At 47.0% G+C, this 15,733-nt stretch overlaps 1 protein-coding gene across 1 annotated transcript in view; it reads right to left on the reverse strand.

The window, feature by feature from the left end:
* Positions 1–12,105: 12,105 nt before the first annotated feature.
* The window catches only part of LOC125440645 (sodium channel protein type 5 subunit alpha-like), a 46,799-nt gene continuing 43,171 nt past the window's right edge, over positions 12,106–15,733 (reverse strand). Inside the window, exons 24-25 of the mRNA XM_048510502.1 lie at positions 15,437–15,707; positions 12,106–13,294 (exon numbers count right to left, since the gene is read on the reverse strand). Of these exons, the coding sequence (XP_048366459.1) occupies positions 12,141–13,294; positions 15,437–15,707 (1,425 nt within the window). The 3' untranslated portion in view covers positions 12,106–12,140. The remainder of the gene's footprint in view (positions 13,295–15,436; positions 15,708–15,733) is intronic.

Raw genomic sequence — 15,733 nt, forward strand, 5'->3', positions numbered from 1 at the left:
ATGGCAGGGGATTGGACTTGATGGCCCTTGCTTGGGGCCTCTTCCAACCCTTTGATTCTATAAATCCTTTTACGGGGCCCAAAGCAGCTGCAGGGAGTGGCTTTTTTACAAGTACAGGTGAACCCAAATGGGCTTCAAATGCTGCCTCAGGGGGAGAAAAAGGGTTGCCAAACACCTTTTGCCAAAAAGGGTTGCCAAACACCTGTGGGTTGTGAACCACCTGGAGATTTCAGGGCCTGAGGAGGGCAGGTTTTGGGGAGGAGGGACTTCAGTGGGGTATAATTGCCATAGATCAGTGGTGGCGAACCTATGGCACGGGTGCCAGAGGTGGCACTCAGAGCCCTCTCTGTGAGCACGCGCAAACAGAGTTGCCCCTCCCCCCATCTAGGCTGGCCTGGGCCGGTGGGCTCAATTATTAGCATTAAATCTAAGACCTAGTTTTGGGGAAGCAGTATAGGTAACCTTGTTAAGCGCTGTTAAACTCCACTGATTTTCATGCGAAGAATGAAAGCACGATCCTTTACCTGGGAGTAAGCTCAGTTGCTGGCAATGGGGCTTGCTTCTGAGTAAACCCTCCTAGGGTCATGATTCACCTGTTTGAAGAGTTGCATGGTTGCTTCAAAGCGAAGCCACCGACTACCACTAAGCTTACTCCTGAGTAACGCAAGCCTCAGAGCCAACCATTTTTTCTAAACTAAAACCTCAGTATTCAGATTAAATTGCCGTGTTGGCACTTTGTGATAAATAAGTGGGTTTGGGGTGGCAATTTGGGCACTCGGTCTCAAAAAGGTTCGCCACCACTGCCATAGCTCTTACTGTAACATGCCTCTAAAGATGACAGCTGTAGATGCAGGCAAAACATTAGGGGCAAACCCTACCAGACCGCAGCCACACGGCCCAGAAAACCCACAACGCTCACGTAGATTGGCCTTAAGGGCCACCTTCCGTTCTATAGTCTCACCTGTAATCACAAGTGAAAAATTATTTGAGAGAGCAGAGGAATGCATTCTTCTGCCCTGAAGTCTTCAGACGAGCTCAGCAGGAAGAAGGCTGTGCTTTCGGACAGGAAGTCCAGACTAAGAGACAGCACGTAAGTCCTTCATGAAAACAATATGGATCAATACGTTTTTATGAAAGCCATACATTTAAACACAGACACTCACACAGAGTTAAAACAAAACCTGTGCAAAAGAAGGCTTTTGTTTGTCTTTGGCTTTCTTGATTCAAGCTAGATCCATCTTTGGGTCGCGATTTTTTCGTAGGACCCCAACTTCTTTTAAAAAATTTCCAGTCTATGTATACTTGTAATTCTTCAAAGTTCAGAACAACAGACACTTGCTTTAGAGCACAGCAGGAAATGGGACGTGTAAAGTCACAGTGAACCTATTTGGGTGTGACGGAAATCTTCAGTTCTTTAATGGCTTGAATGCACACTGAAATGATGTGGAGTAATTTCTCAACACTTGTGGAGACAAAAGGCAGCAGGGAGAGGCAGAGGGGTCCCTTGAACCGTGACAAGGCGATACGCCATATGCAGGAAAAGCCCTGTGAGTCAGGGAATACTTTTATAGAGATGGTAAGCTGGCGTCGTGTGCCAATAAAATCCTCAAGCAACCTCTCGAAAATCCCTTAACACATATGCAAGTTCAGCCACTGCTTCTGCTTAAAGCTTATTTCCTTATTTTAAATTTTTATCTTTTCTTCTCTTTTAAGTTATTGGAAAAAAACATACCCACAAGCCAGTCCAAAGTCCCATGGCAGGGTGCTAGACAGGCTGAGAGTTCTGGCACTTGCACAATGTACCAGTCTACCCCCTATGTCCCACATAGGCCGCTGCATTCAGCGGCGGCAGAACTGCTGGAGACCCCTGGCCCTGCGACGATGCGGCTCTGGCCCCTGCCTGGTGGAATGCTCTACCTCCAGCTGTCCGGGCCCTGCGGGACCTTGGGGAGTTCCGCAGAGCCTGTAAAACCGAGCTGTTCCACCGGGCTTTTGGGGGGGCTAGCTGCGGCTCTACCGCCCCCCATTGAGGCTGCCTGTTTTCCATCTTGGCTGGGCCTGTTTCCCATCTCGGGCCCTGCCTTTCCCCCTCTCTCTCTGGCCTTTGGATCGGGCGCTTGTTTTTAACAACTTTTGTTGTTTTAATTTCTGTTCATTTAAAGTAATTGCTGCTATTAGATTTTAATGGGGTTAAGTTATATTTTGTCTTTGTATTTATTTGCTGTCATTGTGAACAGCCATATTGTGAGCCGCCTTGAGCCCTTTGGGGGTGAGGCGACCTATAAATCGAATAAATAAATAAATAAACAGACAGACAGACAGACAGACAGACAGACAGACAGACAGACAGACAGACAGACAGACAGACAGACAGACAGACAGACAGACAGACAGACAGACAGACAGACAGACAGACAGACAGACAGATAGATAGATAGATAGATAGATAGATAGATAGATAGATAGATAGATAGATAGATAGATAGATAGATAGATAGTCATGACCCTCTAATGTATTAGCCCGGGTCCTGCCATATTTCTTTCTACAGGGAGCTTAATGCTGAAGCAGCCTTGAGAATTGTTTTGCTTTCTATGTCTCCCTGTACCAGTCTGCCCTTATGTAGTTCTGCAGCTGCAGTGGGTGGAGTTGGGAAACTCCAGAGGAAGACAATGGCAAACCACCTCTGCTGGTCCCTTGCCTGGAATATCCCATGGATGAAGTCCCCAGGAGTCGGTCACAACTTGATGCCACATTCTTCTTCTTTACAATGTTAAAATTAAATCTTTTCAAGACAAGCCATTTGAGATAAACAGTGGGCCTTACCCCACTCACCGTTTGCTGCGTGCTACTCTTGCCAAGTAGCGCGGGGTCCAGCGGCACTCCCCACTACAGGGGCGGTGACAACGCAGCCGCCCCGACTCTGCCGCTCTGGCGCCCCCTCAGTGTGTGTCATTTCTGGCGCTGCTGAAAATGGTGGCTTTTGATGACTCCACGCAGAGCGCGGGGCAGTGGGGAAGCCGGGGAACACAATCCCCACACTGAAAAGGTCCACGCCGGATGAAACCGACGTCATTTTTAAAAGTGGGGAAACAGCCAGTGAAAAAACTATGCATAAAACAGAAGCATTAAATATAAACATTTAATGTATGGGGGGGGGCATTTATTGCCAGTGCTGCTGCACTGAAAAAAGGGCCTCCCCTTTTTGTGGAATGGTTTGCCTGTTGTGAAAAGAGTGGTGTATAGTTTCAGTAATGTTTGGGGATCCCTAGGAACAGGGGCAAAAATGTCCCCCTGCTTTGAAGGGCCACCTGTGATTTGCAAGGAGGCCATGGCGGCTGTGCTGTGCGCTGTGTGATCTTCCCCAGAGTGCCTTGGCAGGTTGCCCCTGTTCCTCCCTTGGCAAGCGCTTGGCGGAGAGAAGGGGACGGTCTGATGATTTTGCAGTGGAAGGCAATTTCTCCCAAGGGAAGTAGAGCTTTCTAGAAGAAAGCTTCACCCTTACTTTGTCTCAAGTTGCTTTTTGCTGTGAAAAATAATCTCCCCAAACTCTAGACCATCCTGGGCACTTACAGCAAGAGGTGGGATCCAGCAGGTTCTCACCAGTTCCCGAGAGGGGGTTACTAATTGGGTCTGCTTTTCCGTTAGAAATCCCACTAGGTCCAAAAATCATAAAGTCCTGTTGTTTCCCATGTGGCTGGTTAGCGAAGGTAGAAAATGGGATAATTCTCCCTGTTGGGCTGTTTTAAAAACATGTTTTAGAAATATGGTACAGTTCCCTGTTTAAGGAAAGTATCCTTCTTTTGATTTCTAGAAACAAAATTAAGTATTTGAAAGTATGAAGTATTTGACAGGCAGTCAATTAGAGGAGAAGTCGTTGTTTCTGTTGGCAGTAGACGATAGGACTTGCTATAATGAGTTTAAATGATGGACAGAAAGATACCAGCTGGAAATTAGGAACTTTTTTTTACAGTAAGAGTTTTTTACAGTAAGTGAGAAATTATTAATGCCCCGCCCCCGGAATGCCCGGCCACGCCCCCATCATGCCCCGCCCAGCCCCATTGCGCTACGCCACTGTTTGAATCCCACCACCATGGGAACCTGTTACTAAAAATTTTGGATCTCACCACTGCTTACAGCCCAATGGATGAACAGAAGTCTTCAGCACTCTGGCTATTAGATGCCGTCTACAGCATGGGCTCCTGACAGGCTGGCCCCTTCCGCACACACAAAATAATGCCTTTTCAAACCACTTTCACAACTGTTTGCAAGTGGATTCTGCTATTCCGCACAGCTTCAAAGAGCACTGAAAGCAGTTTGAAAGGGCATTATTCGGCATGTGCGGAATGAGCCGCTGTCTCTTTGGCTTGTACAACTTCCAACACACATTCCTGGGAGTGTCTCACTGATATCAGGAGTGTTGGTTGTCCAAAGTCCTATGCCCTTAAAATGGCTACTGCAAAAGGTTTGTGATAGGAGACTCATCTGGTCGATGGCAGAATTTCTGCACTAAAAGCTACAATTTCAGTGGCCACCCAAGATATCTTTGTTCCGTTCGGCATACTTTCAATATTAGAAGGACAGTCTCCTTCCGTGTTTCCCAGGCACCAACTATGGTCATCAGGTTGACATTTTTTGTCCACACACTGGACCCATCTGGTTTTCCATCATGGCCCTGGCTCTGTGGAAAGCAGTGGCGTAGGAGGTTAAGAGCTCGTGTATCTAATCTAATCCCGATTTTTGGAAGGCTGCCGCACTGCCTTCTGAGGCGCTCCCCTTTTCCCGCCCTGTGACAGGGCGGGAAACAGGGGAGTGTCCCAGAAGGCAGTGCGGCAGCCTCCCGTGCATGTGGCCGCAGGAGCACACTGCCTTTTTGGGCGCTCCCCAGAAACAGGGGAGCGCCCCAGAAGGCAGATGAGCATTGCAGCCTCTCTTGCCGCACGTGCGGGCCACAGGAGGCGCTTACTGCCTTTGGGGCGCTCCCGGTTTCCTCGCTCCTGTCACGGAGGTGCACTCCTGTGGCGCAAGAGTGGCGTCCCAGCCCACCCTGGTCTCGGTTTAAAAAGGTGACAATCTGGTCACCTTAGCCTTGGGCCAGTCACAGTTCTCTCAGCCCATGCAGAGGCAGATAATGGCAAACCACCTCTGAATGTTTCTTGCCTCATAGAGTCACCATAAGTCAGCTATGACTTGATGGCACTTCCCTCCCCCGCAATAGTCCTCCTACCTGGTTTGGGTGTTAGGTGCGTTTATATGTTTTCCATTGGATTATTCTATTTGGACTTTATTTTAAATGTTGTTTCAATGTTGAATTTTTTTTGATGTTCATCACCTTGGGGAGCCTGTTCGGGTGGAACGGCAGCAGAGAAATGTTTTAAATAAATAATAGTAAATAGCTGCAGCAGCACATTTAGCTCTTGGTGATTCAGTTGGTCCCGTGGGGTGCAGGGAGTGGGGAGAATATTAGCTTCCAAGCCGGAACGAAAGGACTCAAGGCTAAACTAAACACAACAGTGAACTAGCGGGCACCATGAGTATGCCGTTGCCATTTCAAAGTGATTTTAAAATGCTGCGAGGACCAATCAGGAGCTCCCCTTTTTCCAGGTGCCGAAACAAGGTAGAAATAAGTAAAAAGAAAACAGAATGAAAGAATGAAACTGAAGGACTAAGTATGTAGCAGTAAATATCATTTTGAGCCAGCAAGGAACACTCAGAGGTGGTTTGTCATTGCCTGCCTCTGCGTGGACTGAGAGAACTTCCCGTTGTTTTATTTTAAGTGGAAGAACACAAGATGGAGGGGGGAGATTATTACTGGGCATGCCCCCCCCCCAATACGAAAAGAAGGGGCAGCAAGACAATAATAGGAGCAGTTCAAGTCCCCTGCTTGAGCAGATGGGAGAGGTAATACATAAAGAATACCCTCCATTCAGAGGTGGGATCCAGCAGGTTCTCACAGGTTCCTGAGAGTAGGTTACTAATTATTTGTGTGTGCCGAGAGGGGGTTACTAATAGGTGATTTTGCCACGTGATTTTTGCCTTAGTTACGCCCCTCCTCCGCTCCTCAGCAGTAGCGCGCAGAACTTGAAGCAGTCTAGCAGGAGGTGCGTGGCAGCCTGCGCCTTCGTGCATTTGTTTCCCACCCAAGGACCGGCGCAGCGGCTGCGTCCTTGCCACAGCCCTGCCCAGCAATGCCCTGCCCCCGGAATGCCTGGCCACGCCCCCATCGTGCCCCGCCCAGCCCCATTGGCGCTACGCTACTGTTTGAATCCCACCACCATGGGAACCTGTTACTAAAATTTTTGGATCCCACCACTGCCTCCATTGCTGTTGGAGAAAGGAAGTGCAAACTAGGACTTGACATGAGGGAATAGGATTTGGACTGGGGCCCAGGATGCTCTCTCCTAGACCCTCATTTGACATGTAGTACTGAGGTAGCGGCATGTTAGGTTAAACTGGAAAGTATACTCCCCCCAAAGAATACAAAACAAAATTCCATCCATAACAGTTGTCTTTAACTGCAGCAGGATAGCCTAATGCCTTAACAGTCCAGGTGCTCGGGAGCAACAGCCGCAGAAGGCCATTGCTTTCACATCCTGCATGTGAGCTCCCAAAGGCACCTGGTGGGCCACTGCGAGTAGCAGAGAGCTGGACTAGATGGACTCTGGTCTGATCCAGCTGGCTTGTTCTTATGTTCTTATGTTCTTAATTTGCTATGCATAATTGGTGTCCTAAACAGAACAGGAGGGATGGGATATTTTCCTGTTGCATTTTCTGAAATGTGTGTTGCAGGGGCGCATCTACAGAAAACTGCACCCAAGACAAGCTGCCAAATTGTGCCCCTCCCCCCCCTCTTCTCGCAGACACCCTCCAGACTCAGCCACGGCCCTAATGAGGAAGCCCTCATTTGGTAGACACCACACCCCATGTAGCTGGGCATTATGCAGCAGCTGCAGGGGTATGGCAAGGCCCTGCAGCAAGAGCACGCCACCTGCAAACATATGCAGGCCATGGCACCTGCCAGCCCTGCATTCTGTGGCAGGCGGCATTGGTGCATCACACATGAAAGGCGGAAAGGGGGCGGGTGGCCAAATGCGCTCCATGTGACCGGGGTGAATGGCACCAGGATGGTGAGACCCCCTGTTCCCCCCCCCCAAAGATACACCCATGGTGTGCTGTGAATGTCACTATTTCATAGAAGTCCAGGTACTTTTGACCTTGGGGGGAGCATTAGGCTACCTGCTACCTCCCTCTACACCGCACCCCCCCCGAAGACCAGGAAGGTGAGCCTGCTGCCACTGCTGGTCCACATGCAGAGAGGCAGGAAGTAAGAAGTTCTCCCCTTGCTGTCACCACTGTCAGAGCCTCTGGTGGCTTTCAAGCTTGAATACCTAACATTTCTTCACAGTTCCATTTCCCGGCTAGCCATTATCAAGGTTAAATGGCTGTTGAATATAAGATGCCCCCTCTTTTGCAAGATTCTTTCTCTCCCAGAGCATCTTTGAAGAGCTGAACTATTTACAGGGCATGTTCACTGCTGACACTGTTGATGTAGACAACGGAGCATCACAAACTAAGAGGATCCAAAGTTGCCTCGGTAGGATTTGTGAACAATTGGAACAGAGGCTAAACTGGGGACCCAGCAAGAACCTTAAAGCTTTTCTCAGTCCTAAGTCTCCCCATGTTTTCTACCTTTGGAGATAATGCAACGATTGGCTGGGAAGAGCCCAGAATGGCGAGTGGAATGATTTCTGGGGCAGGACTTTAGTTTCTGAGAGTTTCCAAATTTTCCTAGTGATATGTGTAGACTTCTATTATAATCAACAGTGGAGAGAAACTCCGCACAGGCTACGGCAGTAAATAAGGAATCTGATGCTTCATACATTCTGTAGGAGAGCATCACACCTAAAGAGCTGCGCAAATGTCTATGTAAGGCAGATGTGCAGGAGATGCTCTCACATATTTTATTATATCGAGACATGTGTGCAGAAGATAGGAGCCGTATAATTTTTCCCCTGTCACGTCGGTTCAGACCCTTCATGCAATCTGCTACTATCAAGATCTCTCTGGTTAAGTTTTTATTAGAATAAGCCGGCCATTTCATATGCCGTAGCAAAATTCTGTTTCATAGCTTGCAGTAGGCGGGATGCTTGGATGAATAAGGGCCCAGCCTCTTAAATGCAATCCAGGACATGAGCAAAGGGATATTTGCTATTTTTTGTCTTCGCACTGTCCGCATACCATGAGTTGTATGTTGGATGCTGAAATACTGTTTATACTTACAATGTTTTATTGTTCTTTTATGCTGGTCCATGATGGTAACAATAAACTGAACTGCAGGAGAACATGAAGAACATTACAAGCCCATAATGTTGCAAGAAGACACCACCACCTAAAGGTGCTTGACTTTTGCACACTTTCATCAGTGTTTACTTCCCCCCCACCCCCGCCCCCAATCTACTAATCAATTTTGAGATGCAGGAAAAAGAATATAGCCATACAAACTGGAGCAGCAGTGGCGTAGGAGGTTAAGAGCTCATGTTCTGGAGGAACCGGGTTTGATTCCCAGCTCTGCCGCCTGAGCTGTGGAGGCTTCTCTGGGGAATTCAGATTGGCCTGTGCACTCCCACACACGCCAGCTGGGTGACCTTGGGCTAGTCACAGCTTTTCGGAGCTCTCTCAGCCCCACCTACCTCATAGGGTGTTTGTTGTGAGGGGGGAAGGGCAAGGAGATTGTCAGCCCCTTTGAGTCTCCTGCAGGAGAGAAAGGGGGGATATAAATCCAAACTCTTTGGAGCTCTCTCAGCCCCACCCACCTCACAGGGTGTTTGTTGTGAGGGGGGAAGGGCAAGGAGATTGTAAGCCCCTTTGAGTCTCCTGGAGAGAAAAGGGTGATATAAATCCAAACTCCTCCTCCTCCTCCTCCTCCTCCTCTTCTTCTTCTTCTTTTTCTTCTTCTTCTTCTCCTCCTCCTCCTCCTCCTCCTCCTCCTCCTCCTCCTTCTCTTCTTCTTCTACCCATATTCAGGCGTATCAGGCAGCAACCAAACACATATAGATACATAAAGCCGCCCCATCTACCCCGATCCAAGTGCCAAACCACTGTGTGCCGTCGATGTTGGGCTCTAAGGATTGCCTGGGACTCTGCAAAGCAGAGAGACTATTCTTGCCAGTGGAGCTCAGTGTCTGAATGCATTTACTCCACCAGACTAGCTAAGGGAGGAGGATTAGAAACGGTAGAAATGAATGGGGGCATGATGCCACGGTGTGTGAGAGAGTGCCACTCAAGAAGTACCATATTCCACAGTTTCCACTGGTGGGTTCCTCTGTCAAACCAAAGCAAGGTAGATTTGAAGGTACCAATATGGATCTTTTGGCTTGGAGACCATAAAACCAATTGCTGTTATGTCATTTCCCCTCTTGCACCTCTTCTAGACGCAGTTTAAGAAGCAGTGCTTCAGTACCTTATGATTGGGCACAGACCTTATTGCAAAGTCCCCATCCCATTGAGAATATAATCACAACAACAACAATCTGAAAATCCAATTATTTTATTTAAGTGCTGAAGCTTGTGAACGACCATCCTTATACACGAAGCAGATATCTGTGTTTGCTTAGGTAAATATTGGTGCATGTGTACGATGTTGATCCAAGTAATCCCATTTCTTGTATTAAAACCATTAAGTGAATTCAGCAATCAGCCTCTTATAGGTAGATACAAGTGGTAATCTGCACGGACTTGTATGTGGGGGGGAATCTCATTTCCCCTTCACCCACTTTTTCCCTCCCCTCAAAGCCCTCTCAGGCTCTCCACATTTCCCGCTTCCTTCTCTCCTCCCCACCAAACAGCAGACCTAACTAGCTTCAGCTTTCTTTCTCCCCCAGGCAAACTGTATCTAGGAAAACTATGGCACAGTTGTGTTGTGCCAGCCATCTTGGCCAGGCCTCCTTGCATGGCAGGAAAACCCCAGGGAAAGTGATTGATGTATTGTCGAAAGCTTTCACGGCCAGAATCACAGGGGTGCTGTGTGGTTTCCGGGCTGCATGGCCGTGCTCTAGCAGCATTCTCTCCTGACGTTTCGCCTGCATCTGTGGCTGGCATCTTCAGAGGATCTGATGTTGGGAAACCAAGTGGAGTATATATACCTGTTGGAGTGTCCAGGGTGGGTGAAGAAACATTGTCTGTGAGTAACAAAGAAGACAGCCAGGCCAATAGGTGAGGGCATCTGAATAGAAGTATGAGTAACAATGAAGTCTATAGCATGGGAGTAACAATGGAGATAGCAAGGTCAATAGGTGGGAGCATCTGAATAGAAGTATCCTGGCCTTTGTTTCCTTTGTCTATAGTCATCCTATGTTCGTGTGGAGCTGGTTAGACACTGTCTTGACTCTAATATTTTTCAACACTGGCAGCCAAATTCTGTTCATTTTCATGGTTTCTTCCTTTCTGTTAAAATCGTCCATGTGCTTGTGGATTTCAATGGCTTCTCTGTGTAGTCTGACGTAGTGGTTGTCAGAGTGGTCCAGAATTTGATTGATATGGTCCAGAAAGTGATTGATGTGGTCCAGAAAGTGATTGATGCTGATGAGTCATCTCTCAGAGGCTGAAACAGCCCTGGAAAGAACCCTGCCCCCTCTCCCTACTCTTTACTCACTGATACCAAGCCTTGAAATGCTGCAGTTGCCTAGAAACTGCCACTGAGGGAATCTGTTTTTAAAGCTACAGGTGCTTCTTTTATCATTGTGGGGTTTGTTAAGCCCACAATGAAGAAAAAAATCAGATTTTTCTGCAAATGTGGGGAATTGTTCAGGTTTGTATAAAGATCTGTCCTGTTCATTCACAATCATAATGACGAGATTTGGCCGACTTCACTATTAGAATATAAGCTATTGTTTTACAGCAGTTATTTATGCCACACAGTATAAGTGGTGTGTTATATAAAGATCACTTGCACACATGGTTATTTTAAACATTCATACTCTGCAAGGGGCAGCCCTGATCCATATGCTACAAAACTGCATTTGAATTTAGAGGAAGGCATCTCTCCCCTTATCAGATTGGCCTCCCATGTCTTCCCTTGCTACTGACCTTCCTTATGCCAGAATTGGATCTCATACCACAACAAATCTTGAAACAGCGACCTGAGAGACTTCAGGCAATGATTCAATTCCCACCCCATTCGACCCTCAAGCTCTGCCCCAAGGAAGGAAGCCACCAGTGTTACTTTCTGGCCTTTATTTTTGTAAAAACCTCTTCCAAGTTAGGTTTGTTAGCAGGTCTGAGCTACTAGGAGAGCTACTTTTTTTTCACTACAGACCACCTTTGTCCTGCTATAAATTGTATAAAAGCTTCCAAATTCTTGTTCCAAGTGGAAGCCTCATGCCTCAAGGGTGAGGTGACCAGATTGTCACCTTTTTAAACCGGGACCAGGGTGGGCGCGCGTGTGCGCGTGCGTGCGGCCGCAGGAGCGCACTGCCTTTTGGGGCGCTCCCCGGTTTCCCACCCTGTGACACGGCGGGAAACGGGAGTGCCCCAGAAGGCAGTGCAGCAGCGCGGGAGGCTGCCGCACTGCCTTCTGGGGCGCTCCCCTGTTTCTTGCCCTGTGACAGGGCGGGAAAAGGGGAGCACCCCAGAAGGCAGTGCAGCAGCCTTCCAAAAACTGGGACAGTAAAAAAACCCGCGGGACGCGGGACAAATTGGTTTAAGGCGGGACTGTCCCGCCAAAAGCGGGACGTCTGGTCACCTTGCTCAAGGACAGGTTTTTTTGAGTGGCTTGTAGGTAGACATCCAGAAGATAGCTTTCAATAAATATGGGGTTACCTAAGGGTCACCTGGTAAGAAATGTAGGGTGATTCTGGGAAGCAATATGGACAAACCCAATTTTTCATCTTGCAACACCCTTCCAGCATTAATAAATACAAGCTGCCTTAACTAGTATGCTAAAAACTCTACCAGTCAATAGAGGAAAAACTATAAACCTTTTCCCTTCAAATGTTTTTGGAAACCCGTTATTTGCAATTTGTACTTCAGAGGTGATATCAGCAGAAAAGTTGTGCAGGAAAGGTGTCTAAATGACAGAAGTGTTATCACATTATTACATTCCCTGGGAAATTATATTGGGCCAAAAGAGACAGTGATGTGTAAATCACTTGTGATCACTGCTATCTGTGTCCTTCATCTGAGGAATGCCCTCAACGGTGCATGTGACATGACTGTAAGAGGGAGGAATAGACACAGAAGATGGGCTCTGACATGCATCTAACAGACTGCCTTCACTGGTGTCTGGCCTGAACACATAGACATCTTCCCCTGCAATGTCTTCCAAGGGGATACTCACACAAGACTCATTGTTGGCTTTCTGTAGCACATGCAGTCGATAGATCCGGAAAGCCCTCTGGATAATGACGGCACATTCCTCCTCCTTCCTCCTGGGAGTCGTTATGATGGGTTCGTAGCTTATCTTCTTCGGATTAGCTTTGATGTACTTGGCCTCTATTTGGGACTCCAGAGGGCCCATTTCCCCAGACTGCCCCAACACCCTTTTGGTAAAGCCAAGCAAAATATCCAGGCAGTGGATTTTATTTCCATTCACCATGGGAAGGTCCATAGCAAGCAGCTGTTGGTTGTTTGGTTTGGGGATGCGTAAAGGTTCTTCCAAAGAATCGGCGAAATCCGAAAGTGCCGAGTAAGTAATAAACTGAGTTGCGTTTGGATCAAATTTTGCCCAAGTCTCATAAAAAACCTCAAAATCGTAATCGCTGAGAGGCTCTGTGCTTTCCTCGGTGGCGACGTTAAAATTCTCTATGATGACAGCGACATACATGTTAACTACAATGAGAAATGATATAATGATGTAGCTTATAAAATATGTGATTGCCACAACTGAGTTTACACAGGTGGTATTGCGTATGTGTAAATTGGGAGCACAGGTGTTGTTCTCATCGTTCTCGAGCATCGGGGCGAGAAGGCTATCCCAGCCGGCAGATGTGGTAATTTGGAAGAGGCAAAGCATGCTACTGCCAAAGGTCTGGAAGTTGAAAGTGTCATCGATCCCATATTTCCAATTCGCACAGGCAAAGTTAGTCATCCCAAAAATAGCATAGATGAACATGACCAGGAAAAGGAGGAGCCCAATGTTGGCAAGAGCAGGAAGTGACATCAGTAGTGCAAAAAGGAGTGTTTGGAGCCCTCTGGCCCCTCTCACGAGTCTCAACAGTCTGCTGATCCGGATCAACCGAATGACTCTCAGGAGAGTAGGAGGGAACAATTCTGCCAGTGCCCGAGATGTGGCGGCTGAACCTGTTCCAAAGGAAAACATGTCATTTGAAAAAACCATCAACAATGACATTTAACTTCCAGTTTAGGCGAAAATGAAATTAAACATTTAACTCTGTCCTAAGGATCTGCTAAAATCATTGGTATTTTCAATGCCCGTCTACAGTCTCTGGCAAAATGCAAATATTGACTTAACCTTTGGAATTAGTATTCAGATTATGGTGCCTAACCAGGCAAAGGTGAGGGTTGTGAATGGAAATCGACACACCCTTGTTATGTGTAAGGTTTTTTTTTTTAAAAAAAAGTAGCGAGATGAATGCACATACATTTGCAGGTTGGGAAGGAACAGGGGTCAGATCCATTCTGCTATCACCCCCTTCTTTTGTACTTGCATTCTTCCCCCCCTCCCTTTAATTCCAAGAATAGTATGGTGTCTGCAACATCTGGTCCATAATCTTGAATGGCAGGGATATTGACAACGAACCCACATCACTATGTAGTGCTGTGCTAAGATCTGGGAGACCCAGGTTCTAATCTTCACTCTAGCATGAAAGCTCCACCTTGGGTTGGTCACTCTCGCTTAACCTAGCCTACTGAACAGGTTGGTTGAGGAGGTAAAATGGACTTGGGTGAGTGATGTTGCAAACTGATTTTGGTCCCCGTTCAAAGAAGGATGGAGTATAAGGTTCTAAATAAATAAATATTATTCAAATAGCAGATATAACCAAGATCCAAAAATTGCTAGTGACTTCAGTGTTCTTTATTGAACTATTTGGATATCGTTTCTCCCTTATTTCTATGCACAGCGAGATTGTGAATTTCTGGCTTGCAGGCTTTATTTTATTTTATTTATATCCAGTGGTGGGATCCAAAAATTTTATTAACAGGTTCCCATGGTGGTGGGATTCAAACTGTGGCGTAGTGCCAATGGGGCTGGGCGGGGCATGATGGGGGTGTGGCTGGGCATTCCGGGGGCGGGGCTGTGGCAAGGACGCAGCCACTGTGCCGGTCCTTGAGCGGGAAACAAATGCACGCAGGCGCAGGCTGCCACGCATGCTGGTGCACCTCCTGCTAGACTGCTTCAAGTTCTGCGCGCTACTGCTGAGAGGAGGGGCGTAACTAAGGCAAAAATCACGCGGCAAAATCACCAATTAGTAACCCCCTCTCGGCACACACAAATAATTAGTAACCTACTCTCGGGAACCTGTGAGAACCTGCTGGATCCCACCTCTGTTTATATCCCATCCTATCCATGAAGGGCTCTTCTATTAAAATTCCTCTCGCTGAACCCCTCATCCTAATCCCCAGCCTTGCGCTGATGTGAACACACAGCATCCCTTGGCCCTAAATACTGTACAAGATTTTCGATATCTAGGGTCAGGGAAGATCCCACATTCCCAAAAGCATAGAATCTCCAGGAGAGCCAGGCCCCTTCCGCACATGCCAAATAATGCACTTTCAATCCACTTTGCAGCTGGATTTTACTGTGCAGAAGAGCAAAATCCACTTGCAAACAATGGGGAAAGTGCATTGAAAGTGCATTACTCTGCAGGCGCGGAAAGGGCCTCAGTGAGGTGTAGTGGTTAAGAGCAGCAGGCTCTAATCTGAAGGAATGGGTTTGATTCCCCACTCCCCCACTTGAAGCCTATGGGTTGACATTGGGCTAGTCACAGTTCTGTCAGAACTCTCTCAGCCTATGTGGAGGCAGGCAATGGCAAACCACCTCTGAGCATCTCTTCCCTTGAAAACCCTAAGAGGTTGCCATAAGTCAGCTGTGGCTAAACAGCACACACACACACACACACACACACACACACACACACACACACACAGAGAGAGAGAGAAATCTCCTAGTCCCTTCCATGTGCTATGAAGGATAGGGAGCAAAAGTAGAAGGGAAGCATACAGGCCTGAGAATCCCTTCTGATCTTAACTTGTGTAAAGGTGAGGGGAACTATGAATCATCTAGGTAGCTAAAGGAGGAACAGGTGCATAACTTTATTCCAGAAACATTTTTATAACGGGACATACTTGTAACTTGTGTGTAAATTTACAATGATGCCCTGGTTTGATGGGTTATCCAAAAAAACTAGTCTTGCATCTGAATAAATACAGTCTCAGTTTTATATGAAACAGTAACTAAGGAGAGGGAGGTTTTTAACTTACTAGTTATTGAAAGAATCACAATGACAAAATCAAATATGTTCCAACTGTCTCTGAAGTAGTAGTGCCGCAAAGCAAACATTTTCATTAGACACTCTCCAGTAAAGATAGTAACAAAGACAACGTTTATTTTTGAAAGAAGTTTCTCGGTTTCCTCTCCTTGGCCTTCGTGTTCCACTGCCATGACTACCACATTTAAGAAAATGAGGCTTAAAATGAAAATATCAAATGCCTTCTTGCTTATGATATCAAAAAGAAGTCCTTGGCAGTAGTTCTGTAATGAATGAATGAACAAAACAA

The sequence above is a fragment of the Sphaerodactylus townsendi genome, linkage group LG11 (assembly GCF_021028975.2).
Source record: "Sphaerodactylus townsendi isolate TG3544 linkage group LG11, MPM_Stown_v2.3, whole genome shotgun sequence".
NCBI classification, from domain to species: Eukaryota; Metazoa; Chordata; class Lepidosauria; order Squamata; family Sphaerodactylidae; genus Sphaerodactylus; species Sphaerodactylus townsendi.